Source organism: Babesia microti, chromosome II (assembly GCF_000691945.2).
Source record: "Babesia microti strain RI chromosome II, complete genome".
Taxonomy (NCBI): domain Eukaryota; phylum Apicomplexa; class Aconoidasida; order Piroplasmida; family Babesiidae; genus Babesia; species Babesia microti.
In genome coordinates this window covers 94,676-119,039 of record NC_027206.1, presented here as the reverse complement: position 1 = coordinate 119,039, position 24,364 = coordinate 94,676, and the positions used below count along the sequence as shown (strand labels likewise).

The 24,364-nt window shown below is 37.5% G+C and overlaps 13 protein-coding genes across 13 annotated transcripts; 7 read left to right on the top strand and 6 right to left on the bottom strand.

Annotated features, from left to right (window-relative positions):
• BMR1_02g00330 (prolyl-tRNA synthetase) lies at nt 476–3,071 on the top strand (the record flags this gene model as incomplete). The annotated part of the gene is made up of 8 exons (XM_021483048.1): nt 476–523; nt 545–679; nt 701–840; nt 862–1,013; nt 1,035–1,264; nt 1,286–1,513; nt 1,932–2,806; nt 2,882–3,071. 8 exons carry the CDS (start codon nt 476–478, stop codon nt 3,069–3,071), a joined length of 1,998 nt encoding a protein of 665 aa, XP_021338015.1.
• Nucleotides 3,264–5,108, bottom strand: BMR1_02g00325 (hypothetical protein; the record flags this gene model as incomplete). Its single annotated transcript, XM_021483047.1, has 2 exons — nt 3,264–3,751; nt 3,776–5,108. The coding sequence occupies 2 exons, from the start codon at nt 5,106–5,108 to the stop codon at nt 3,264–3,266; spliced, it is 1,821 nt and encodes a 606-aa protein (XP_021338014.1).
• On the top strand, nt 5,559–8,307 carry BMR1_02g00320 (sporozoite microneme protein 2; the record flags this gene model as incomplete). Its single annotated transcript, XM_021483045.1, has 6 exons — nt 5,559–5,814; nt 5,835–6,224; nt 6,248–6,358; nt 6,380–7,419; nt 7,445–7,841; nt 7,862–8,307. 6 exons carry the CDS (start codon nt 5,559–5,561, stop codon nt 8,305–8,307), a joined length of 2,640 nt encoding a protein of 879 aa, XP_021338013.1.
• A 161-nt stretch (nt 8,308–8,468) lies between these two features.
• BMR1_02g00315 (signal recognition particle subunit SRP19) lies at nt 8,469–8,933 on the bottom strand (the record flags this gene model as incomplete). Its single annotated transcript, XM_012792384.1, has 3 exons — nt 8,469–8,620; nt 8,644–8,737; nt 8,760–8,933. 3 exons carry the CDS (start codon nt 8,931–8,933, stop codon nt 8,469–8,471), a joined length of 420 nt encoding a protein of 139 aa, XP_012647838.1.
• A 459-nt stretch (nt 8,934–9,392) lies between these two features.
• Nucleotides 9,393–10,135, bottom strand: BMR1_02g00306 (conserved Plasmodium membrane protein, unknown function; the record flags this gene model as incomplete). Its single annotated transcript, XM_021483044.1, has 5 exons — nt 9,393–9,525; nt 9,547–9,652; nt 9,734–9,860; nt 9,882–9,955; nt 9,976–10,135. The coding sequence occupies 5 exons, from the start codon at nt 10,133–10,135 to the stop codon at nt 9,393–9,395; spliced, it is 600 nt and encodes a 199-aa protein (XP_021338012.1).
• Nucleotides 10,136–10,193: 58 nt separating this feature from the next.
• On the bottom strand, nt 10,194–11,945 carry BMR1_02g00305 (seryl-tRNA synthetase; the record flags this gene model as incomplete). Its single annotated transcript, XM_012792382.1, has 4 exons — nt 10,194–10,357; nt 10,471–10,534; nt 10,555–10,702; nt 10,723–11,945. The coding sequence occupies 4 exons, from the start codon at nt 11,943–11,945 to the stop codon at nt 10,194–10,196; spliced, it is 1,599 nt and encodes a 532-aa protein (XP_012647836.1).
• Nucleotides 11,946–11,982: 37 nt separating this feature from the next.
• On the top strand, nt 11,983–13,677 carry BMR1_02g00300 (MPP10, U3 small nucleolar RNA-associated protein MPP10; the record flags this gene model as incomplete). The annotated part of the gene is made up of 1 exon (XM_012792381.1): nt 11,983–13,677. The coding sequence occupies one exon, from the start codon at nt 11,983–11,985 to the stop codon at nt 13,675–13,677; it is 1,695 nt and encodes a 564-aa protein (XP_012647835.1).
• BMR1_02g00295 (hypothetical protein) lies at nt 13,808–14,415 on the bottom strand (the record flags this gene model as incomplete). Its single annotated transcript, XM_021483043.1, has 3 exons — nt 13,808–13,945; nt 13,966–14,039; nt 14,061–14,415. The coding sequence occupies 3 exons, from the start codon at nt 14,413–14,415 to the stop codon at nt 13,808–13,810; spliced, it is 567 nt and encodes a 188-aa protein (XP_021338011.1).
• On the top strand, nt 14,757–16,181 carry BMR1_02g00290 (Radial spoke head 10 homolog B; the record flags this gene model as incomplete). The annotated part of the gene is given in 4 exon segments (XM_012792379.1): nt 14,757–15,018; nt 15,036–15,426; nt 15,689–15,867; nt 15,889–16,181. 4 exon segments carry the CDS (start codon nt 14,757–14,759, stop codon nt 16,179–16,181), a joined length of 1,125 nt encoding a protein of 374 aa, XP_012647833.1.
• Nucleotides 16,585–18,112, top strand: BMR1_02g00285 (BCS1 N terminal; the record flags this gene model as incomplete). Its single annotated transcript, XM_012792378.1, has 8 exons — nt 16,585–16,796; nt 16,818–16,974; nt 16,998–17,072; nt 17,093–17,154; nt 17,337–17,520; nt 17,544–17,659; nt 17,680–17,926; nt 17,948–18,112. 8 exons carry the CDS (start codon nt 16,585–16,587, stop codon nt 18,110–18,112), a joined length of 1,218 nt encoding a protein of 405 aa, XP_012647832.1.
• A 464-nt stretch (nt 18,113–18,576) lies between these two features.
• Nucleotides 18,577–19,982, top strand: BMR1_02g00280 (FAS-associated factor 2; the record flags this gene model as incomplete). Its single annotated transcript, XM_021483042.1, has 10 exons — nt 18,577–18,894; nt 18,969–19,091; nt 19,112–19,240; nt 19,263–19,331; nt 19,353–19,399; nt 19,423–19,479; nt 19,500–19,611; nt 19,690–19,797; nt 19,819–19,887; nt 19,914–19,982. The coding sequence occupies 10 exons, from the start codon at nt 18,577–18,579 to the stop codon at nt 19,980–19,982; spliced, it is 1,101 nt and encodes a 366-aa protein (XP_021338010.1).
• On the top strand, nt 20,374–23,122 carry BMR1_02g00275 (DNA excision repair protein ERCC-2; the record flags this gene model as incomplete). The annotated part of the gene is made up of 7 exons (XM_021483041.1): nt 20,374–20,773; nt 20,794–20,955; nt 21,142–22,607; nt 22,628–22,681; nt 22,757–22,827; nt 22,849–22,939; nt 22,988–23,122. 7 exons carry the CDS (start codon nt 20,374–20,376, stop codon nt 23,120–23,122), a joined length of 2,379 nt encoding a protein of 792 aa, XP_021338009.1.
• On the bottom strand, nt 23,785–24,311 carry BMR1_02g00270 (conserved Plasmodium protein, unknown function; the record flags this gene model as incomplete). The annotated part of the gene is made up of 2 exons (XM_021483040.1): nt 23,785–23,797; nt 23,872–24,311. The coding sequence occupies 2 exons, from the start codon at nt 24,309–24,311 to the stop codon at nt 23,785–23,787; spliced, it is 453 nt and encodes a 150-aa protein (XP_021338008.1).

Sequence of the window (24,364 nt, the reverse complement as noted above, 5' to 3'; positions counted from 1 at the left end):
ATCTGTATGAAATGTTGGCATTAATTTTTGGTAGATGATTTCAATAGCTGTGCAGACTTTGAATAATTAGTTTGTTATAGAGTACTTTTTTGGATTTCACACAAAATATACAAAATTTATAAAGTATGTATAATGTATAATTTACATAGTATCGCAAAAATCGATAGAATCTCAATCAAAATTTAAAATTATCCATAAAATAGCGCATTAAATTAATGAAACCGTTTTTAATTATTTATGTGAATAAATAATTGATTTAAAATTAAAAATCTGCTACAAGTATTGTATAATTCATAAATATTTTAGGAAAAATTGCATGCATAATAGTACATTGTACCGTTATGCATAATACGCATAATTGACGATAAGTCATTAGAGACGCTCTTAAAGTAGTATGTTAGTTGATTTCTATAATTAATTTTCCCAGAAATGATTGTTAATCTACGAGTAGAGTAATGTGGTGAAGGCACCAAGAATGGAGAGCCTCTACGCCAAACTCAGGGCGATGGGCATAACATTTAAAGTAGTCATGCGTTTAATTTAGGAGTATTATCACATGCCTGTACCAACCTCTAAAGATGCTGTAAATTATCTGCCTCCGGAACTTTTTGATGGTTTCTTAAAGAATCTATGTCTAAGAGATTCGTCAAAAAGAGCCTACCTAGTGTCAACGCTATGGGTTAGTAAACGAATAAGTTAGGACACAAAAATTGATATTAAAAGTTTGTCTAAAATTTTAAAGGCGCCCAAACTCAGGTTTGCCGAGATAGACTATTTGACAAATTCCCTGGGCACTATCCCTGGATCATTATCCCCCTTATCCCTGATGAATGACACAAAGTAATTTGGAAGTTGATTTAGTAATGAAGTTCAAATGGTTTTTGATGAAGCGATTAAAGATAAGACTGAGATTGTTGTACATCCTTTTTGCTGTGACAGAACCATTAAGCTAACAATGAATGATATGATGAAATTTTTAAGTGATTGTGGTCATGAGCCAATATTTGTTAATGGTAATTTGCCACATAATATAGTAATGCCTATGAAAAATAAGAAATCTGAAAATAAATCAAATGATGAAAATAACTGTGGGTTGGGAATTAATTGTAAAAAGAGTGAAAACTTTGCTGAATGGTACACACAAGTAATCACCCGCAGTGACTTAATTGAATATTATGATGTGTCTGGGTGCTACATTCTTAGACCTAATAGTTACTACATTTGGGAAAACTTCCAATCCTACTTTAACCAATACCTACAAAAGGTAATCACTAATTTAATTTAGTACGGTGTTGAAAATTGCTATTTCCCATTGTTTGTGAGTAAAGAAAGGTTGGAAGCAGAGAAAACACATTTGGAGGGGTTTTCGCCAGAAGTAGCTTGGGTTACAAAGTCCGGGAGTTCTGATTTGGTAGAACCAATAGCTCTTAGGCCATCGAGTGAGACGATCATGTATGGTTACTATGCCAAGTGGATTAGGTCCTATCGCAACCTGCCCCTCAAACTTAATCAGGTATGTACCTCACAATAGTTATATTCATTAAAAGAAGGAATGAAAAAATATTAATTTTTGTGTTTTAACCATAAAGGTTGTACACGTTGCAACTAGCATGATTTATGCAATAAAAAGAACTTTGTGTATCTATCGATGAGTAGTATCGTTGAATGAAAATTCATGTATTGATGTAAAAGCTACTAAATGTGTGAAAATGTAATGACTTATGTTTTTGAATGAATTTATGGTCGAAAGAAATTCTTTTAATATGCAACATATGTATTTGTGTTTAATTTGAATCAATATTGACATGTGTACATGTTTTATAACATCTATAGGTTAATCCATAACCATATGATGTAAATTATATATGTCTATATTGTAAACGAAAATAAATTTTCGTATTTATCTTAATAACTGTACATGGCTGATGTAGTGGAATTCAGTTGTGCGGTGGGAATTCAAACAACCTACTCCCTTCATCCGAAGCCGCGAATTTTTGTGGCAAGAAGGACATACGGCCCATCGTAACCAATGCGAAGCAATGGAAATGGTTTACAAGATGTTAGACGTTTACAAGGAGTACTATGAACAAATATTGGCAGTACCAGTGATAAAGGGCATAAAGTCTGAGGGTGAGAAATTTTGCGGCGCTGATCTCACTAGCACAATCGAAGCTTTTATCCAAGAAAGTGGTAGGGGGATACAGGCGGCTACATCTCACTACCTAGGGGTAAACTTTTCAAGGATTTTTGACATATATTATGAAGATGAGAATTTGAAGCGACAACTTTGTCATCAAACATCTTGGGGATTTACCACACGGGCACTAGGTATCATGGTAATGATACACAGTGATGATAATGGACTAGTGTTGCCACCAAAGGTGGCCAAAATTCAACTAGTGATAGTACCAATCCTCTTTAACAATGCTGAGAAAGTTTTACAAGTGGCCAGGCAGTTGCATAATAAATTAAATGAGTGTTTTAGATGCGTGTTGGATGATAGGGACAACTACACTCCCGGATGGAAGTTCAACGACTGGGAATTAAAGGGGGTTCCACTTAGAATTGAAGTAGGGCCCAAAGATGTGGAATCTAATACGGTTAGAATTGTACATCGAGATAATGGAAATAAGGAAAATGTTCCAATTGACGACATTGTCACAATTGTAAATCAGAGGTTGTGTGATATGCAAAAGAGACTGTTTCAAAAGGCGAAAGAGAAGCTAGATTCCAGTATCGTGAAGGTGTACGAATTTAAAGAGATAATTCCAAATATTCTGAATAACAAGTTGGTAATGGTTCCATGGTGAGTCTCATAATATTATAAATATTCACATTTTTGATGTAAATATTTAACAAATATATCACAACGCTAACACAGGAGTGAGGAAGTTGATAGTGAGGAATTAATCAAGAAGAAGGCACAAGAATTATTAGCAGTTGAGTCTAATTTGGGTGGAATAAAGCCCTTATGCATACCCCTAGAACAACCAGAGCTACCAAGTGGCACCAAGTGTTTTTTCACTGAGAAATTGGCCAAGAGGTGGTCTATTTGGGGCAGGAGTTATTGATAGGCCAAATAGTATGTTGCAGAGTGTACTGAAATTTGGCAGCGTTTAAAAGACTTGATTTTTAGCGTTGCCAAAAAATTAGAAATTTAGATTTGTTAAAAACTCTCAGAAATATTTAGTAGATTGAAAATTCGATTAAAATGGTGGAATCGACGTTAAAAAAAAATTAATTTTGCCAGGTTTTAAATTTTACTACAATGTTTTCTGTTTCAGTAATGACAAAACCATGGTAGAGATAAGTTTGTTCGATATCACTACAGCCAAGCAGGGAATAATGTTCGATAGTGCGAAATAATCATTTGAAATTATTAATCTGGCTGTAAAAGAAAATAATGAGAGTATTAGACACTCAATTTTAGCATTAAAATTCCCCAAAGGATCAGTTTCTAGTGTGATCGTCGTGTAAATGATAGGCTTTAGTATCATCATGTAATAGACATAAAAGTTGAATATGAATCTGGGTAGGATTAGGAATATAACTTGAGGCGCATGAAAGATGATGAAATTGGCAATCGACCAAAGTGTGCTCTCCTTAACTTTGTTAACTGTGGTGCGACTCATACAAGATTGTACTGCAAAAATTGTATATCCTATAATTGAATTTCTCCATCTGTCCATTGTCAAGATATCTTCTTTGGGTGCATTAATACTACATCTAGAACCTAAAATATCGTGCCAGCCTAAATTAATCATTAAGTGCTTACCTGTAATAAGGCAAATTATGAAATCGAAAAACTTGATGATCATATGCCGGAAAGCCCCCAAAGACAAATTTATCCATTTGTTACTGATGATGTTTGTTATATAAACATGGAATATCGATTCGATTGCAGAAAATAATATTATGTGGGATGAGAAGAAATTGAATAATCTCATGGACGTTACCAATGGGACCATGTCTATACATGTTAGAAGTAACCAAAATTCTAGTAGACATGATAACTCTCTGATAATAAAATCCCTGTTAATTTGTAAATTCTCCGTCGTTTTATCTTTCATAGTATGTTTACCCTTGATATGTCCTGTTTGAATATCATTGGGTTCTAATTTAAACGATTTGTAGGTGTTATCAAGTTGTATCTGGGCATGCATATTCTTTAGAATGCGAATTATTAGTAAAATTGACCACACGACGCCAAATATGTTCTTGAAAAAGAAGAGTATGAACGATATTACTGGCTTTAAGTGTAAAATAATTAGTGCCTGGCAAAAAAGTATTGACGCAAAAGTAGTGCACCTAAATATCACGTGGTAATTGGTTGATATTAACATAAAACTGGCACGTAAACTTGTGGCCATGCATAAAGTGTAAAATATAGTTGATACAATTATTTTTTTCGAATGATGTAAACCTGAATGCCAAGAAATAATGTACTTGATATTGGATCGAAATATGTAATAGAGTATTATCGTAATTTTGTACAATATATGGAACAAGAATTCAGTTCGTTTTGATAGCTTTGTTAAATGATCGATTAATGATATAGAAAACTCTCCAAAAGAGACACAAGCAATGTAGATCCCTGATATAAAAGTAAGAACCCAATCTAACAATTCCAAATCCTTAGAGTTGGCTTCATATCTTTTATTTTGATTAGTAAGTATATCCACCGGTATCTTGTCTAACAATATATCAGTTATAACATTATCATCATAAACACTAGCATCTAGTCCCGTAACCGGTTTTTTATTGCACAAATGACTATCTTTCGCTGAATCATGTTCACAATGCTTGTTTGATAACTTTGTATCAATATGACCTTCAGTATATCCATCTGTAACATCATTAGGCGTGGAATCATCTGTAGTGATGGGTGTAGCAACTGAAATATTATTTTGGGGAAATTTAGAAAACTTCTTGTTGATATTTGCAAGTAGGATGGAAAAGGTACGTCTGCGCTTGGACCTCTTGACGATAAACACACGGGCGATGTGGGTGGCGGCGAGATTGTCAGTCACTTTCCATGGGATAGACGCCATCAATGTACAAATTGATGTGAAAAGGACCAATACAATCAGTCTCCTTAAAATTCCCATCCTAACCCTATTACATGTTTACAGCACCTATCGCGAAGTACACGACACTGTATCTGCGGCACTACTAGTGTATATCTAGGAGAAAGTTTTCTGCGATTTTTTGCATATAAGAATTAATCATGCGACAAAACGCGATAACGTACAACTATTTTCAGGCATAAGTATTTGTAAATGTATGATTTAGTGTATTTGTTTGTCTATAGTAGTGTAGCGGTGATTTTGGGATAACTAGAAAGTAGTTGTAAATAATATTTATCTATTAATGTCATGCACCATAATTTCTACTCAATTAGTTTTGTCTGATTCAATACAATACACAATAACTAAAATTGTGTATATGGTTATATACAGACCATCTATGTCGAGGTGCACCCTGCAGCAATGAAGTATTTGCAGTATAATTTGATGTCGTTTGTGTAGCCCGTAGGTTGCATTGTCTTCCTACAAAAAATGAAGTTATTTTATGTGTGGGTTTCACTTGCGTTCTTAGGGTCAACAATTGTCACAGGTCGACCCGCCAATTCCAACGATTATCTCACTACGTCATCTAGCGACTCGGATTCCAGTGAATCTGAAAGTGAATTGGACGGATTGAGTGATTTAGAAGATGCAAGTGACGCAGAATTTGATGATATATACAATGTAGAAGATTTGACTAGTAATGTAGATGGTAATTTAGCCAAGTTTGGTCATTTTGATGGTAAAGGTTTGTAACCGCTAATTTAGATACAAAAAATGAGGATACTAGTGCCTCATTGGATTTAAATAAGTGGAATAATTCTAGCAGGAAAAAGAGTGGGAATAAAGTTAAATTTTCCTCCAATAAGAGCAAATCGACAACAAAAAAAAAACGAAAAAAAACCTACAGTACAAATGAAAATGGTAATAAACTCAAATTTGAAGATAAAAAACACGTTGAACATAAAAAATTGTCTTCCAAAAAGAAATTAAAGCAGCAACAACTAAATGAACAACACGGGATCAAACCCATAAATGCATCTAATGACACTGACATGAAACATGGATTAAAATCTGGCAAATCATCGTCCAAACATGGCATTAAAGCCCACACTTTTGATAGCCAAACACATATCATTACCAATCAAATTGGAACAGGTAGCTTCATTACCCTCACTTAGACCAAATCCAATTGAGAGACAGCGAGATTGAAAATAAGGTCTACAAGAAGCTAGTCGCTGAGTTAAACAAGACTCCAGACCTAGATATAGCGGGTATATCAGAGTCAATAAGTATGTTAGATAGTTATGTAGGATATTTAGGTAGTGGTTATGATATCATATTTGGTAATCCAATAGGAGATCCGCTTATGATGGTAGATCCTGGATATAGGAATCCCATCATCCAACTAGAATGGGATAAACATAGCACTTTTGCTCATAATAACTCACTGCCACAACCAGTAGATGGATGGGTCAGGCCAGAGATATCATGTAAACAAGCAGAAAAAGTTGACCATGTGAATACACTTGAGGATTATAAGAAAGAATTGTCGGTAGATGCTGTAGCTTCATCTGACTTCCTTAATTTTTTCGCTTTTTCAGCCTCTGGTGGATACAAAAATTTCGCGAAATTAGTTACACAAGAAAAAACTAGGAGCTTCATCCTAAAGACATACTGTCTTAGATATATAGCTGGATTAGAAGTTTCGACAAATTTGAAGCTTACACCTGCTTTCAAAAACGCCGTAGATAAACTTCCAGTTATATTTGATGGATTTGAAGAATATAGTTCATGTCCCATTGAAAAGTACAAAGCAAATGAAAGTGACACTGACTGTGAATCTAATGTCCGTCCATGGATGGATTTTTTTAAGGAATTCGGTACACATTTCACTTCGGTAGTGCATCTTGGTGGTAAAATGACCTATCAAGTGCAAATGAAACAATCAGATATCAACAAATTGCAGGAACAGGGTGTAAATGTGGACGCGGCAATCAAAGCTACTTGTGGGTTTGGTATGCCAAATATATCCGGTAAAATTTCTACAAAAGGCGAAAGCACCAGTATAAGCAAAATGTCTGATTACAAAGTAGAAAAGATGATAATGGTCATTGGCGGTGAACCTCCCAAAGATCTTAACGATAGCTCCAACCTAAATAACTGGGCAAAGAGTGTTGCAAAATCTCCAATGCCCATAAAATCCGAACTTATCCCAATACGTGAACTATTTGATTTGCATGAATTACAGCAATCGTACAATCAAGCTATAAAGTACTATTCGGAGGTTTACGGGATCTCACAGAACGATATGTACGAAATAAAGGGGAAGATCAAGGGAATCCCAGAAATAGTAAGCTAACCAATTAATCAATTAGATAAAGGAAGCACAGCAGGTAACTTATGACGGTCCTGCCCCGGGCCGTGTGGTCTGTCCTATTGGTACAACCATTCTATTCGGGTTTTCAATGACCATCACAAAGAAGAAGAAGGCCCTGGATTTCTTGAAGAATACCTCTTATAATGTAAATATAGTACCATGTGTAGTGGGTAATGAAAAGTGCAGTGGTACAGCTCAAAGCGATTCCATTGTTAAAATTTGGGCTTTATGTAGCCCGCATCCAGCGCCATTGCTTGTTCAAGTATCTTCACATAAGAACAATGGACCTGCAACAGTTGAGTGTCCTAAGGGTTTTGTCATAGGAATGGGCTTTGGCATAACCTTTCCAAAAGGACTGCCAATTATGCCTCAAGATATCTATCCATGTCGAAATGGTACGTCTAGGCATATTCAGGGCAAACCAGCTGTACAAAGATACCAGACAAGGATGGTTCGACGACCGTATGGGCAGTTTGTTTCGAAAGTGGCGCCATTGAAGTCGATAACCTGACAAACAACGCGAAAGCTGGGTCCAGCGCCAGTTGCGAGGCACATGATCATATTACATCCGGGCTTGTTAATACATGCCCGGATGATTACGAGGTGCTGTGCGGGTTTTCAATGGCGCTTACAAGAAAGAATTCGCACACAGATGATCATTTCAAGGCTTGCCGCGGCGGTAAGAGTTGTGCCATTGATAAACACAAGCGCCACGATAATGAATGTATTGCATATGCATCTTGGAATGTATGCAGTCTTGTGGTCCCAGGGCACAAAGATACGGTACACCCCGCCCGGGCAAATGTAACTTTGGATAGAACCAAGACAGCCAACGGTATTGAGCCTATTGGTAAGAACTAGCCAGAAGTCATTGTAATTTTAGAGTTTTAAACGAAAAAAATTATGGATGGTGGTGTTTTCCTACATTTGAGGGGGTATTATGCAAGCAAGTTTATTCAGTCGTGATATCTAGTTTAAGTACCATTATGCAACTGTAGCGGTGTGTTTGATGGAAATTTCGTTCACTTTTTACCCTTTTTCCCTTTGTGAGATTTTGACAGGGTTGGTTCTCCAACGCCGGCTATCAAGGGCTTTGTCTTTGAGGTGGAGGGGAGCTCTTGCCTGGACTTTAGCATAGGGATCATAGAGCCGACTTTCCTTAGTAATTGTAATTCTGCGTTAGCTATCATTTGTTACTAGTGATCACTTGACTATTGGACGTGTTTGTGTTGGAAGGTAAATAGACTCGAACTCGTCCCTTTGGTGGCCAGTCTTTCGGATGCGATTTTTCCTGGATGAATTGGTCAAGGTACCCGTTCAATTAAGCACTTAAGTTCAAGTCTGTCACAAACTAATTTTATTTCATCAACCGTGGGATTATCAACTGTGTATTGAGCAGCTACTTTCCTACCACCGGAACAGCTCTTGGACTTGTCAATGTAACACGGGTACACTATGTTCCATGAACAAGTGTCTTCTTCGGTCATTTTTGCATATATTACATGTATAAACGCCGCAAATATTTATACTTATACCACAAAAGGGTCACTGTTTGTCAGAGTAGTGTTTACACTGAACTAGGGGGTGGAAGGCAAGTGCCCGTCTGTGTTGTGTATATTGGAAGAAGCACTAGTTATTGTTATTGACTGAGTGCCATGTTTATTGATTTTTATTAAAATGAAAATCGTTATATTTTTCAACACTGCACATTTCATCAAACACAAATCTAGCATGAAATTATGTTCGTAACAATCAACAAATGTGCTCTATAATGCTAGTATATGTTATAAATAAGATGAATTCCAAACCTTATATTTGTTATTTTACACTATTAGTTTCGCAGGCATGATTAGGGAATCTCATAACGTTCACTAAGGCACTAATATGGCCAGGCCCTCCACGCTAATAAACTGGTATTAAATCACGGGCTATAAATTAATTCTGGTCTAAACTTTACGAAGGTCGTCCTGCTGGTCAATGTGCAGGGCCCTTCCGGGCAGTTGCTGCGATTCGCACGTTAGCAACGCTATAATGCTAGTCGAGAGGCCAAAGATAAATTTTTTCTTATATCCAAAAAACCTTTGTAAAACATATTTTTACCACAACGGGAAGCTGCGCTGCCTTAAGGCTGCATCGCTAACTAGCGTAAAGCCGGCAGCGGCAAGTAACAAGTACAAAGAGTCCCTGGGAGAATTGTAGCTCAAGCCTGAGTGTGCGCAATAACATTATTAACATAGAAAAATAAAAATACGTTGAAAATAAAACGGTTGGGTATAAACTGTGTTACCAGAGGCAAATGAAGTTAAAAGTATGGCTGAAATCCCGCCCATATGTCTAACGTGACTCCTCCAATCCAAGCTTCGAGGCAGCAGCCCACAATTGAGGGCATTTTCGAGCCCAGAAGTCATTCCCGCCTAAATTACGATCAGACCTACACTAAATGCCGTAAGGCAGGAGATTAAGTGTATTTCTGCGCTCAAAATATCACGGGCCGTATCTTCCCGTTCCGCTAAATTATTTGCCCCTTACTTGATTCCAAGTAGTGGACCAGCACCGCACCTCCAAATACCGTTGATAATCCGGCATAACTCAATGTGCGATATTTCATTGGGGCCACAAATGCCCCCCAGTGTCTTGGTATGGGTGCATGGTGGTAGCATGCCCTGGCGCGAGCCATGGCATTTGACATGGGGTTCCCGACCCTCACAAACTTAATAATCATCAGCGGCAAGTTGTTTAGATATGTGTTAGACTACGTGTTGTGTCTTGTTATTCAAGGGAGGTGTTATGTACTTTCTATATTTCATGTATGGACGCAGGGGCTTGGGAATCTTGATCCTGAAAACTCCGTCCTCAGTGGTGCATTGGTATGATTCCAAAATACAAGCAAGTAACCTCCCAATGGCCAACCCTGCATTACATACATACAGAGAAGGAAAAATTCTTATAACATATCCGTCTAATGCAATAGTAGTGTGAGCGTAATAGCAGTGATAAATAAGGATGGAAAAAAAGTATACCTACCTGAGGCGTTGAGGATATGGCATCCGCCCTTTTGTCCACTAATATTCAATCCCAACCTGCTTGACTGGCTGACTAAGGGCATACCTGATAATTCAAAGTGTTGCTGATGGAGGAAAGTTCGATATATTCATTTTTAGCGGGAAAAAACGCCTTTACATCCACAGTTGCCGCGCTAGAAATAGGTGTGTCGTGTACAGGCAATAACTCAGTCGTGTAACTGAGGGAAAGGGACCTAAATGGCGCTTCCATTACCTGATCAAAAACTCCACCTGAGAAATGAGCAATGAGTGCCAATAACTACTGCTTTTCTTGTCAGTCAGCACCAAAAGCTCGATCTTTCCAAACTGGTATTGCCTTATTAACCCTTTGGACTCAGTCCCATACCCCACCTTTTCATTACGAAAGCATTGGGTGTAGGCCATCAGCTTAATGGGTAGCTGATCCGAGGTGAGGGTCTGCCTGCTAAGCATCCCTAAAAGTTGAACCTCACCAGTGGGAATAAGATATAGCGCAGAGGGGCGGTCCTTTTGGTGTATGGAAAAAAGGTTTTCCTGAAACTTGGGCAGGTGCCCCGTACCGTAGAATACACTTTCGTAGGAGAGGTATGGGACGGAAATGGGTGTGAAACCGAAGATATTGATATTAGCCCATAAAAGGTAGTTAATTAGGGCATTTTCCAGCAGGGTCAGCTCGCCCCCTAACGTCCGCAGCATTCGAGAAACGTCCTTTTGCCATGGAAGCCTGAACTTTTCTAAAATTTCATCATGCGTTAGAAAGCCCTTGTTGTCACGTATATTTGGGTTGTTTTTGCGAATGATGTTCTTGGAAAGCAGCTTATCTTCATCCATTTCAGCATTCATTAAGTGTGCGCTGTGCGAATAAAGGTTGAGAGTTATCGGGTAGTCTGTAGGAATGTTATGTAATTTGTCAAAGGGGAGGCTGAGATATATAATATTTAGGCGTTTTTTGATACGATCCAGTTCTTTATGCTTAAAATATATCTCTTTTCGTAGCTTTACCGCACTTTCCTTCAATTTTCCTCTCTCCTCTGGTTCAGTCGCCTCTCCCCCCCCTCCCTGTGCTTGATGGGACTGGGCAATCTTATGACTAAGCAGTTGGCGTTTAGTAATGAGGGCATCTAGTTCACGGGATGCTCTTTCGTAGGCATTGATTTCTTCTTCGCAATTTGGCATTAGCCTCCTGAGCTCCTCTATTTTTAGAACGTAAAGGCGCCTAGTGTCCCTGCCCACTGCCCGTGAGGGCATTTCCACCGGCTGTAACTCCTCAAATTGGTCTAAATTACTATAGAATCTGGGACTATCAGCGCTCAATCCAAAGGCCGGGCCATAGTAATTTTTCAGTCTGTAGGCACTGGTTTGTGGTAGTAAAAGTATGCAAATGAGCCAGAAGGCCCATACATTCATGCGGTCCAAATTGTAGAAAGTGCCTTTTGTGACATTATCACGGATGTCCATGCGTTCTCATTTAGATCTAAGGTTTGCTGCATTATACATGTCCCTACACCACATCCACGTCCACAATCTCTATACCATAGCCTATAGGATCGGTATAGTGCGGTCAGTCAAACTAGGCTATGAGATAGATGTTATAGATCAATCAAACCGAACTGAAATTAGAGCTGTTATTATGGTTATTTGTTTGCCTCCAGTGAGCAAATTTGCCCCTCCGGTTGAGTTTCCGGGCAGGCTCTTTGATATATCAAAGGATGAAGTTCAGTCGTCCTTATCGCAGGTGCTACGGGCGGCCATTTTTTTACGAAGGAAGAAAATCTTTCTGAAAAAAGAGGCTAAGAAGAGGCGTGTTCACTCGGTATTGACCAGGGCTGGAAAACTGGCGGCCGAATACAGTGCCGCGGTACAGGACTCGGCCCTTCACCTGGACCTGGACCAGCTATGGGACCTCGTTGAAAATACCCTCCACCATCGCATTAACAAACTGGTACATTCTCCGGCTACAAATTACAATGGTTCCATTCTCAAATACCCGCCATCAAGGATACTAACACGTTGTAATAATGGCGTCAATTCTGAGTTTAAATCTGATACTTGCGATACAAATGTGGGCTTGAGATACACTGATTGTCAAGGGCCATTTGAAGTATCTAAATCTTTGCAAAGCGATAAAGAAGATATCTCATCTTCAGACCTCAAGGAAAACTTGATTAAAGAAGATAACATACAGTTTGACAGTGATATTCCACTTGATATGGAGGATATGGAGCGATTTGTCTCTCAAAACATGGGTCAGGGAGCAGATGAGGATGGGCCAGACCTGTTCGATTCTCTGGGCGATGAATCAGACGGCTCTGTGCCTGCTAAAGATATGAAATACTCTGATTTTTTTGCGCCTATTAATGCAACAAATTCTATTCCTGGTTCTTTTGACAAAGCAGATATAGAGAGGGAGTTGGTAGCCCCTAAGCACTGGAGCATGCGGGGCGAGGTTAGGGCCAAAGATAGACCTAAAGATAGTCTATTGGAGCTAGACCTGGATTTTATCTACAGCAACAAAGATGCAGGTGCTTCTACCAGCATATCACAAGAAGCTGAGACTGATGTTGTTCCGCTAGAAATGATTATAAGGCAACGCATTCAGGCCCGAGTTTTTGATAACGTGGAGCCCAAGAACTTTTCAATCAACACGATTAGGGAGGAGAGGAATGTGGAGGCTAAGGGCGATATGGATTTGGATTTTTCCAGGAGCGAGAGGGGACTGGCTGAGATCTACGCCGAGAAATATCGCAAGGAGGTGGAGAAAGTGCACCAGGGCAAACTCAACGAGATCTCAAAAGATAGATTGGAAATCGCAGATTTGTTTTCAAAAATTCTTTACAAGTTGGATTGTCTATCTAATCTTAACTTTCTACCCAGGGCCCCTACAGACACATCTACTAGGACTGGCGATGATATTGTACCAACAATTGCTGCCGTAACTAGCAATGCCCATGCTCCAAGGGAAAGAGTTAAAGACAAGGGAGAGATGACCAGAGAGGAGAAGAGGTCGCTGCGCAGGCTAAATAAGGAGAGGCACAATAAACGAATGGTAAAAAATGGCATGAATGCCGAGGAAGATAATACTAAAAGGGGCACAGATACTGCCAAAAGTCAAGTGGCAACAAAGCGCATGGGCAAATTGAAAACAGCGGAACTGCTACAAAAAAGAGCCGCTGCGAGGCTTGAGACGTGATGAATGGAATTTTTGTTGTATTTTCATCAATTTTTATCATTGTTTAGCGGTACTTTTGGAAATCTAGTCTATCTATCTAATGTTCATATATAAGCTACTTACTGAGGCTTTCGTCGATATTGACAATTACTTAATTGTTTAGCAGGGCCTTTAATAAGTCCAGTCTACTAGTGTACAAACTTTTGGTACCAGAGCTATACTCAGATACAGGGGAATCTAGCCACAAAAATCTAATCCGCTGTAGCTCATCAACATCGTGTGCGATTTTCTAAATAAATACCAGCTTACTAGTGCTTTGGCTAGCGATATTTTTAGTGTAAAATCTTGTCGAAGCACAGAAACAATGTAATTCAAAGTTGATACTGTATAATAGTCATTGTTACCTATTTGAGAATGTATTAATTCATTATCTGATGTTAGATTAGTGGATTCCAGTTTATTAAGAAGTCTTTCCAAGTTAAATATTGATTTGACTGCATCTCCTATGGTAATAAATAGTTTGTTAATCAGCAATGTGCTAGTGTCCAATGCCAGAAATGGATTTTCTAAATAATTATTTGGTGAAATTAAATAATCTGTGCCATTATTTGCATTTTTTAAGCTGTTAAATGATGAATTGTGAGTAGAAATGTCTGATGCAGTTATTGACTTGATTAGGTTATTCTGGGTAGCTGTCGTGAGTTGCAAACATGTTAGATTGCGTTTAATAGCTTCCGCTTCTGCACGATATTTTGACATTGTTTATTGAAGATTTTTTATTTGTATTTTAATTCTATATGTATTCAGCTTCTCCAAATTGACCAAATGTTATTTGTAATTTTGAAAATTATGCGATTTTTCAATTGATATCAATTGATGTGGTAATTTTGAAGGAATTGAGGCTGTTTTACATGCCAAAACGAGTAAATTGTTGATCAATTCATTAAGATATAGAAGGTTGATAAGTGCCACAGATCTAGATCTATGAAAGTAAATTATTTCACAGACGCTAGAAAACGCAATCCCTAGCACACATTATACAAATTTAGTGTAATTTTGCTAAATAAAACTTAACACATTTTATATATAATTAGCGAGAGATGGCAAATTACGTATCAACTTCAGATTATGATAACAGGCCCAACTCCTACACTGGCCAAGTGTATGACGGGCTGTTCCATGGTGCTGGAGTGTTTTACTACGGTGACAATGAACGCTACGAGGGGGAGTTTGCCATGGGAAAACGTCAAGGACATGGAAAATTTTATTACTCCGATGGATCCATTTATGAAGGGGATTGGCTGGATGATAAAATCACTGGTCACGGCACGGCCGTATTTGCCTCCGGAAATCGCTATGACGGTAATACATATTTCAAGTAGGTTCGTGGGAGAATGGGAGGATTTCTGGATATGGTTGCTTGAAATATTCAAATGGAGACGAATATGAGGGAGAATGGCTTGACGGTTGTATGCATGGCCAAGGAACGTATCGTTACGCTGAGGGAGATGTTTATTGTGGAGAGTGGAGGCAGGATAGGAGGCACGGTAAAGGAACCGTTACCTATGTAAACCATGATTTGAGCTTTTCCGAGCAATATGATGGTGATTGGATGGATGGGAAAATGCATGGAAGAGGAAAGTACAGTTATGCCGACGGTGGTGTATATGATGGTGATTGGGTTGATGGCAGAATGCATGGAAAGGGTCGATATATGTTTACCAATGGCAATACTTACGATGGAGAATGGGTCAACGATATGAAGGAGGGGTACGAATTATATGATTAAATAAATTTGAAGCATTCTCCAGAATATTCAAATTTTAATAGCCATACAATAATATATATTCCTTTGCATGAGATATTTGTTTTATGATTTTCTTTGTAATTTGATACAGTGATCCATGTGTTTATTATTAACTACACAACTAACCATTCTTCTTAGTGTTAAAATTGTGTGTTTATGTGTTTATAATTTTCCATTCTAAAAATTATTTCATATTTCAAATTATTTTAACACAATTTCACATAGATACGGAATATTGGAGTATGAAAATGGGGAACGCTATGAAGGCTATTGGGTGAACGATAAGGTCAATGGTAAAGGAACACTCCATTACGCTGGAGGGGACAAATACGTTGGTGAATGGGTAGAATCGAGGAAGGAAGGTCCAGGAGAATTAATTTACGCCTGTGGAGACAGATTTAAGGGTAATTAAAGGTTTGATTTAGGTACATGGCATAAAGATCGCGCAACTGGATATGGAATCTTCGAGTATTCCAATGGTAACAGGTACCAAGGCGATTGGTTGGATGATAAAAGACACGGTATGGGCGTATTTTACTGTAATGAGGATGGCAGTACTTATGAAGGCGGGTTCCTGAATGGTAGAAAGGATGCCCGGGGCACGCTTACATTTCGTTCGGGGCATTTTATTGACGGCGTATGGCAACATGGATTGTTGATAAAGATCAATAATTTTTCATTAAGCCCTAATTCGCCTTGGAATAACCCTGATTTGTAATCCAGTATATTGGGATGTTTTAATTTATCGGCAAAATTAACCGCATCGATCGAAGCATGATAAGATACGTGAAGGAAGTAAAAATACTGATATGAAATTTAATAACGGGCCATTATGTGGATAGGTCGTATATTGTCTACTATCGAATTGAAGTACAATGTAATAATATACAAACAATTGTGTAATAATTATTGTGTAGAATCTTGTGTAAACTTGACAGGTGTTTGGTTCAAAATTCTTAATTTTGACAAAAATATAACTGGTACATAACCAATTGCATATGTGCCTGGTGTACCCAGATTGTGTGTGGGACAATGCTAGGGTTACATGTAAGATACCAGACAAAACAATTTATAGTTTTAAATGACAATATCGCTTATAAATATTTTAAAATAATTTATTAATGGATTTTAATGATTACATTCCAGCCTTCCTATCAGGCAACCAGTATTTTTCCGCAGGCTTTGGACTAGTGGGCGTTGGTACAGCGTTAACGTTGTTGCAACGAACAAGCAGAGCTGGAATATTGGCTGTGAAGAACAAATTATCAGCTACTTTAGAAATTACTAGCACTGATCCTGCATATCCATGGGTCCTATCATGGCTTACCAGAAAGTAGTCAATGATTTAACTCAGAGGAATTAAAACCAGGCAACTTAGCGTTCAAACACTTCAAAGGGTGGGTCATGACGGGATATGTGCCAGCCAATTTGTACTTGTTCCAAGTACAGGGAGGCATTGGTTTTTTTACGATGGATTTCCTATTTTAATAAAACGCAACAGGGATAAGATGGTATAAATTTGAATTTTACTTAGATTGATGCAAATCGCAGTACCCCTTTTGAATCGATAAGTTTCACAACCTTTTCACGCTCAGTATTTGATAAGATTGTAAAAAATTCATTATCTAGTTAGAGGAGGCATACCAGTTTTCAGTTACACAATCTAGTGGTTATACCATAATATATAAGGCGTAAGTTCCAATGATTTAATATATTTTAATATGAATATGTTCTCATTCTTATTCCGTTTTTGTCCACTACATAAAATGTTGAATTTGGGCAAATATTAAAGGTGAACTAACGCTATTTTTACACAAATGAATTGATTTTTAATTCTTTAGTACGTTTTTTGTGTAAATAATTATTTATATAGTTATAATTACGAGTGGAGGCCCATAGGGCATCCTAAAAAAATCAGACCACTTGACTCTGTTATTTTAGCGCCTGGTCTAAGCAATCACTTGGTAAACGACTTCAAACGCTTTATCAACTCCCAAAACTGGTATCACTCCGTTGGAATACCCCATCGCAGGTGCTACCTACTGTACGGCCCGCCAGTAAATAATAATAACTGACTTAGGGCTGTGGCAAGACAAGCTTTGTCGCAGCAATAGCCGGTCACTTCAATTACAACATATGCACTCTCAATATAAGCGACGGTCTACTTTGTGATGACCGGCTATTCCATCTGCTATCGTAATAGTTAGATAATGTAGTGTGATGCCTATTAAGACGATATTACTTTTGGAGGATATTGACGGTGGTATAGTGGCGGAGGGTAAAACGGGCGTTACCTACGCCGGGCTGTTAAACGCTTTGGATGGCGTAGTTAGTACGGAAGAGAGACTGATCTTTATGACTACAAATCACCTAGAAAAACTGCCAAAAGCATTAATTCGGCCTGGGAGAGTTGATGTTATGGTGTCCATTTCATACCCAAACGACCAACAAGTGAAGGATCTGGTATGTTTAACTTTTAAATAGTTCATAAAATTCTACCCCAATTGCCATGAGTTGGGGGATAAGATTGCAGAGATTTTATCGCCGATAGAATTTAGTATGGCTGAGCTACAGAGTTTGTTGATGTTCCACAGGGATAATCCACAAAAGGCAGTTGAATCTGCGACAAAATGGGCAAATGCAGCATAGTCCATTTGTTGTTCATTTATCACATTTGTATGTATTCTAGTTGTATTTTTATGTAATTTTATATAAATAATGTATAGACGCTAAATATGTGTACAAAACGGGGACTTTGTTATGAAAGAATCACTTGTAAATAATTCGTGGATATGGATTATTTGGAGGGGTTATAAGTATCGATAATGGACAGATTTGATCGTTCCATAACAAGGTCAGTCAATATTGGATATGATAAGGTATATTTTTATTCTTCTAGGGTTTATGATTTATGTAATTACTAATATAGTAAGCGTGGATTACACGTCTAGGCATTGAAACATCCAAAGATAGTTTAATGTATGTGTATATGTGTTGTTTGAGTTAAATATATATATTATGTGTTTATAACAATTTTGAAGCCTTTCCGATAATTGTCTAGTGTGGTGCGTGAGTCGGTAGTTACTGGTTGGTGTGTGAAACTGTGTTTGGCGATGTCCAAGGATGACCTTGTAGACCAGTTTTGTAGTATAGTAAACACTTCCGATGTTACATTGGCCAGGAATATGCTTGAATCGTCCAATTGGGACTTAAACGAAGCCATTTTCAAACATTTCAATGGGTGCAGTGTTTCAATATCACGAGGGAACCGAATTTATTCCTTACTTGCATTGTTGAAAGATTATTATAAAACAATTTATCGATTTCTAACGTCTTGGCTTCCTTTTTTTAGTGAAACATCATTCGACAAATATTTTGTGTCTACTTATGGGAATACTAGTGTCCATTTTTACAAGGGTAGCTTCATAGAGGTAAGAAATAGCATATATTATTTATAGGGATTTTAAATATTTTGTTCATTAACAGTGTTTAAATAATAACTCAGGCCTCAGAGCATGCTGCTACAGCTGCCAAACCATTGATTATTTATCTACACTATGAGAAATCGGAGAATACGTATGAATTTTGTAAAGGTATTTTATGTAACAAACAAATTGAAGATATTTTGGTATGCTGAAGCTAATTTAGTATGGAGAATATGTGTTTTGGGCGCAAAATGTAGATTCCGCGGAAGGGAGGAGGGTTAGACGCTTATGCGGTGCCAATAATTATCCACATATTAGCATATTTGCATTTGAAAATAATAATCCAATAAAGGTGCCCATAGTAGTTAAATTAGATAGGTAGAATTCAGGGTAAAATCCCCCTAGATTCATTCGTCAAATTCACAAAAACAGCACTTACCAAGGTAGATCGATTGCTAATGTAGGTATATGAGGGTGAATTTGGCCATGGAAAGTTAGTAAAAGATCGCATGTAAAATAACTAGTTAAAATTAGGCTCAGAGAGAAACAGGATATGGAATTGGAGGAAGCAATTAAACAAGATTGTAAGAGGTAACTATATGTTCAAATAGATTGATTGAAAGAAAGAACAAAGAATTGTTGCAAATACATGAAGATAAGATGAATAAGGCATTCGTTGAGACTTTCAAGTCACGTATTGTACCTCAATCTAACTCTGTCAAAGTAATGAGCATCCATTTGTATATTTATGAACAGCCATTGAAATGTTGTTTAATAATCAAATAAATAAAAATAATGCAGATAAAAGTACGTCTGCCTGATGGAAGTAGCTTGCAGGAAATTTTCTTTAAAACAGATACCGTTGGTTATCTCCAAGAGTGGTTATCTGTGGCACATCTGTTATATCCAGTGCGTTAATTGATAATCCAGGAAATGGAAGGAAAGTGCCTACGTGATTTCACTCTGCAACTGCCATATAGTGAGAATAAGCAGTTTAAGGTAAATTATTATGCTTATGTACGTAGCTGTTGAATACACTGGAAGACGTTGGTTTGTCGCCAAATGGCACGGTAGTAGTCAAGCTTAATAAATAAATAACTTGTAATCAATTTTTACGTTTCAATAATTATACATCGATAAGAGTGGTTTAGTTGGTGTTACAAAAGGAAATAATTGCGCCGCCCGTTAACTAGTGCTTGCACAGTTTGAGTTTTTTACATTATAATTAATAAATGTAAGTCTCTGTAGAAATGTATATCAGATGATTTAAACAACCTGATTGTATGTGTATCAGTAATTGATGCGATAATACACTAAGTGGAACAAATGTGATGTACGCCCAATCCTTGTGTGAAATTTTTGTACATCGTAGAATTGATATTATAGCGCGTTTTAGTATGCTTATATTAGAGTATTAATACAATGAGCATGTAATAATAATTAGTCGCGGGTATTCGTAGCGCATTGGATTATGCACTAGTGACTATGGTGCTGTTTTGGGTGGACGGTATCCAAGTCTTCTTTCCCTACTCAAAAGTCTATCCCGAGCAATTAGCTTATTTGCGATGCCTAAAAAGGGCTTTAGATGCTGGCGGCCATGCAGTACTGGAAATGCCTACTGGAACGGGTAAGACTGTGGCCCTGTTTAGCTTTATCACAGCCTACCAAATGGCACATCCACAATCTCCGAAGCTAATTTACTGCACTAGGACAATTCAGGAGATGGAAAAGGCACTGATGGAATTGGAGAAGGTTATTGAGTATCGGTCTCAACAACTAAATACGCCGACTGATATTTTAGCAATTGGATTGGCTTCTCGTCGTAATTTGTGTATTCATCCTAAAGTTTCACTAGTGGCTGACGGCAATCAGGTGGATGATGAGTGTAAAAAACTTTTAATGTAGGTCGAAAACTTACAGTGATGTGGCAAAGAGTGGATAAAATAAACGTTACTACCTGTGAAAATGTTCAGGAAATACCTGATATTGAATCCCTTAATAATAGTGGGCTTTGCGGTTATTTTGAGCATGTAGAACAATTTTGGTTGCCTGAATATCTGCCTAAGGGTAAGTACTAGTTTTCATTTCGTTCATTTTTGTGCAAATCTAATAAGTAATTATAGTTATATTACATGCTATTAATTATCCATTCATATATTTGTTATAAATAATGTTATGGGTTATGTATTATCTCATTACCCATAAATCTTACTTTGTTTTTTACAAAATATCACATTACTAAAACTAAATTAGGCGTATATACGCTTGAAAAACTTAAGGAATACTCAAAAAATTTCGTTCATCCATTTACAGGAAAAAAATGCTCCCCATGTCCATATTTTGTCGCAAGAAAGTGTCTAGAAAGGGCCAATATACTAGTGTTTAATTACCAATACTTGTTAGATCCAAAAGTATCTAAAACTGTCTTGTACAATTTGATTAGGTTTAAAGATAACTTCGATAACATCAAAAGGGATAAGGAACCCTTTGTAGTTGTATTTGATGAAGCCCATAATATTGACGATGTTTGCATAGAGGCACTGTCAGTAGAGTTGAATTTGGCAATTTTAGAGGGTGCCAGCAGGAATTTGTTATATCTATCACAACAGATTGAACGAATGGAAAGGGAAGACATGGAAACTTTAAAATCTGAGTATCAAATGCTTGTATCTGAGATTGTGGATAAGCTTGATGATTTTACACTGGAAGACTTCATGTCCCCTGTCTGGACTGGTCAGATGTTGAAAAAATATATGCCAGGTAATATACGAAAGGCAACCCACTTTATCAAATTCATGCAAAGCATTGTATGCTACCTGAAGGAGTATATTCAAGTTCCGGAGATAAAGTCTCAGGGTCCCTTAACATTTCTGCACAATTTATCTACAGAAATTGGCATAGATGTCTCTTCGTTTAACTTTTGTTACAATCGCCTAAAGTTACTAATTACAACACTAAAATTCACTTCAATTAACGATTTATCCCCATTATTTATCGTTGCTGATTTTTGTACCCTCATTGTCACTTATTCTAAAGGGTTCATTGTGATAGTTGAGCCTTTTCCAGAAGCAGTTGGTATTTACGACCCAATCTTGCATTTATCGTGCCTAGATGCATCACTTGCCATCAAACACGTTTTTAACACGTTCAAATCAGTTATATTGACCTCTGGTACAATATCTCCATTGGAATTTTACCCTAAAATATTAGACTTTACCCCCGTTCTAACAGAATCATTTCCCATGTCATTAGATCGCAAATGCATATGTCCAATCATCGTTTCTAGGGGTTCTAACCAGGTTCCTATCACAACTAAATTTGACGCTAGGGACGATCAAAATGTTCTAAGAAGTTATGGGTCACTAATTGTGGATCTGTCAAAACACGTTCCCGATGGTATGGTCTGCTTCTTCCCCTCATATTTGTACATGGAACACATACTTTCCGCCTGGTATGAATCGGGAATAATCGCAAATATCATGAAGAATAAACTCATTTTTATGGAAACTAAGGATGTAGTTACTACAATTTTAGCACTACATAATTATCGCAAGGCTTGTGACTATGGCCGAGGGGCCATCTTCTTTTCCATAGCCAGAGGTAAAGTTGCAGAAGGGATTGATTTTGATCGACATTATGGACGGTGTGTTGTAGTAATCGGTGTTCCTTTTCAGTACTCCTTGTCGCGGGTTTTGAAGGCTCGACTTGAATTTATGAGGGTATCAAAATAGTTATGCAGATCCACTATGGAATACAAGAATCTGAATTTCTCAATTTTGATGCTATGCGTCAGGTATTCACACAATGATATCATTAAATTTGGCCATCTATTATTTTGAAACTATATATGACTAACATCATCACATAGGCCGCTCAGTGTGTAGGGCGTATTATTCGTAACAAATCCGATTTTGGCCTAATTATCTTCGCAGATTGCAGGTAGTCGTTCATATTAGTTAGGTTTAGCCGCTCTGATAGGAGAATGGCCTTGCCCCCCTGGATTCTAAAACACCTAGATGCAAGTTCACTATGTCTCAATACGGAGATGGCAGTATGTATTTTGTCAATATGTTATATACGAATGCAAATTTTAATGTAGATTTCGGTGACTAAAACGTTCCTGCGTAATATGGCTCAAAACTATGAACCATCAAGGTTTACGAGGTTGGATCAGGAGACGTTGAAGGATGAGGAAAAGTGCTGGGCCTTGGTGTGTAAAATATTAAAAAATTGATGAACATAACATTATAAAGGTTTAATATAGCAATATAAATTTGCCTATGACTACTTTTAACTGTTTATACATGCAGGCATAAAATTATAGCATATACGATGTACATTAATTTTTAATCTTTTGTACACGTAATAAAAAGTCACATGTTAATGTACTTATCCCTTTCTATATGAAGATTGTGGTATTTGTGGTATTTTTTACGAATTTAAGTGTTTTAATACATATGAGAGAGTGTTAGCATAACATTTTCTATTGTGAATATTATGGGGTTTAATGATGACTTTAAAAAATGAGAATCCCCATCCATGGTCCATAATATATGAGTGATCATGTAATTGAAAAAGTGTATGATTATAGTTTATGGCCCTTGAATATCTGCTCCTTGAGTAGTGGATTTGGCGGGATATGAGATTTGTATCTAGGGTGCCCAAATACTCGCATGTTGCAACCAGCATTCATTTGCACTGCTTTTACCAAATTAGCCACCCTCTTCTCTTTGCCACAAAGGGCAGCTATTGCGGTAAATCCAGCAACTGCTAAAAATGCGTTTCCTGCCTCTCCCTCAAAAATTTGTTGGGTAACGAAATCCCATGCTTTGCCGGTTAGAAATATGTTTTCACTGGTAGGGTCCAAAGATTGGTCTCGGGTGTTTAATTCAAAATTTATTCCTTCCATCTACGTTAGTTGATGGTGATAATATAAATTAAGTGTCAGAAATAATATTTAATTTGACTAAAAATAGTGCCAACCTTTGCGCAAGAAGATAGTGTAATGCCTGATCAGTGCGGTCGTGCGTTAGGGGTATTAAGTAGTCGAAGGAATCGATTAGGTCCCGATGCCAGTACAAGTCGTCCACTGTAGATACTAAGACTCTAGGTAGATTTATGTTCTTCAGTTTTTTAGCAAATAAAATTGGATCTAGACACAAAATCAAATCGTAGTTTTTAGACGCAGAATCTATGATTTCCGAGTTGAAATTGGGCGAGTGAGTGAAGTTGTTCTTGGAAGTTAAGAAAAAATTATCCAAGTTGATTCTGCTCTGAAACTTGTTACCTAGGATCAATACCCGAGCGTTGTTTTCTTGTGCTGCCTTTAGAAATCTAAATGTCCTCTTTAATTGAATTAATTTCGTGTACGGGTCGCCCAAACATTTACTCCTAACTCTGCTAGATACTAGTACGTTGTTCATGCGCTAGACCCATTGAGGATTATACCAAGCACAAGGTTAGGGTAGTATTATAT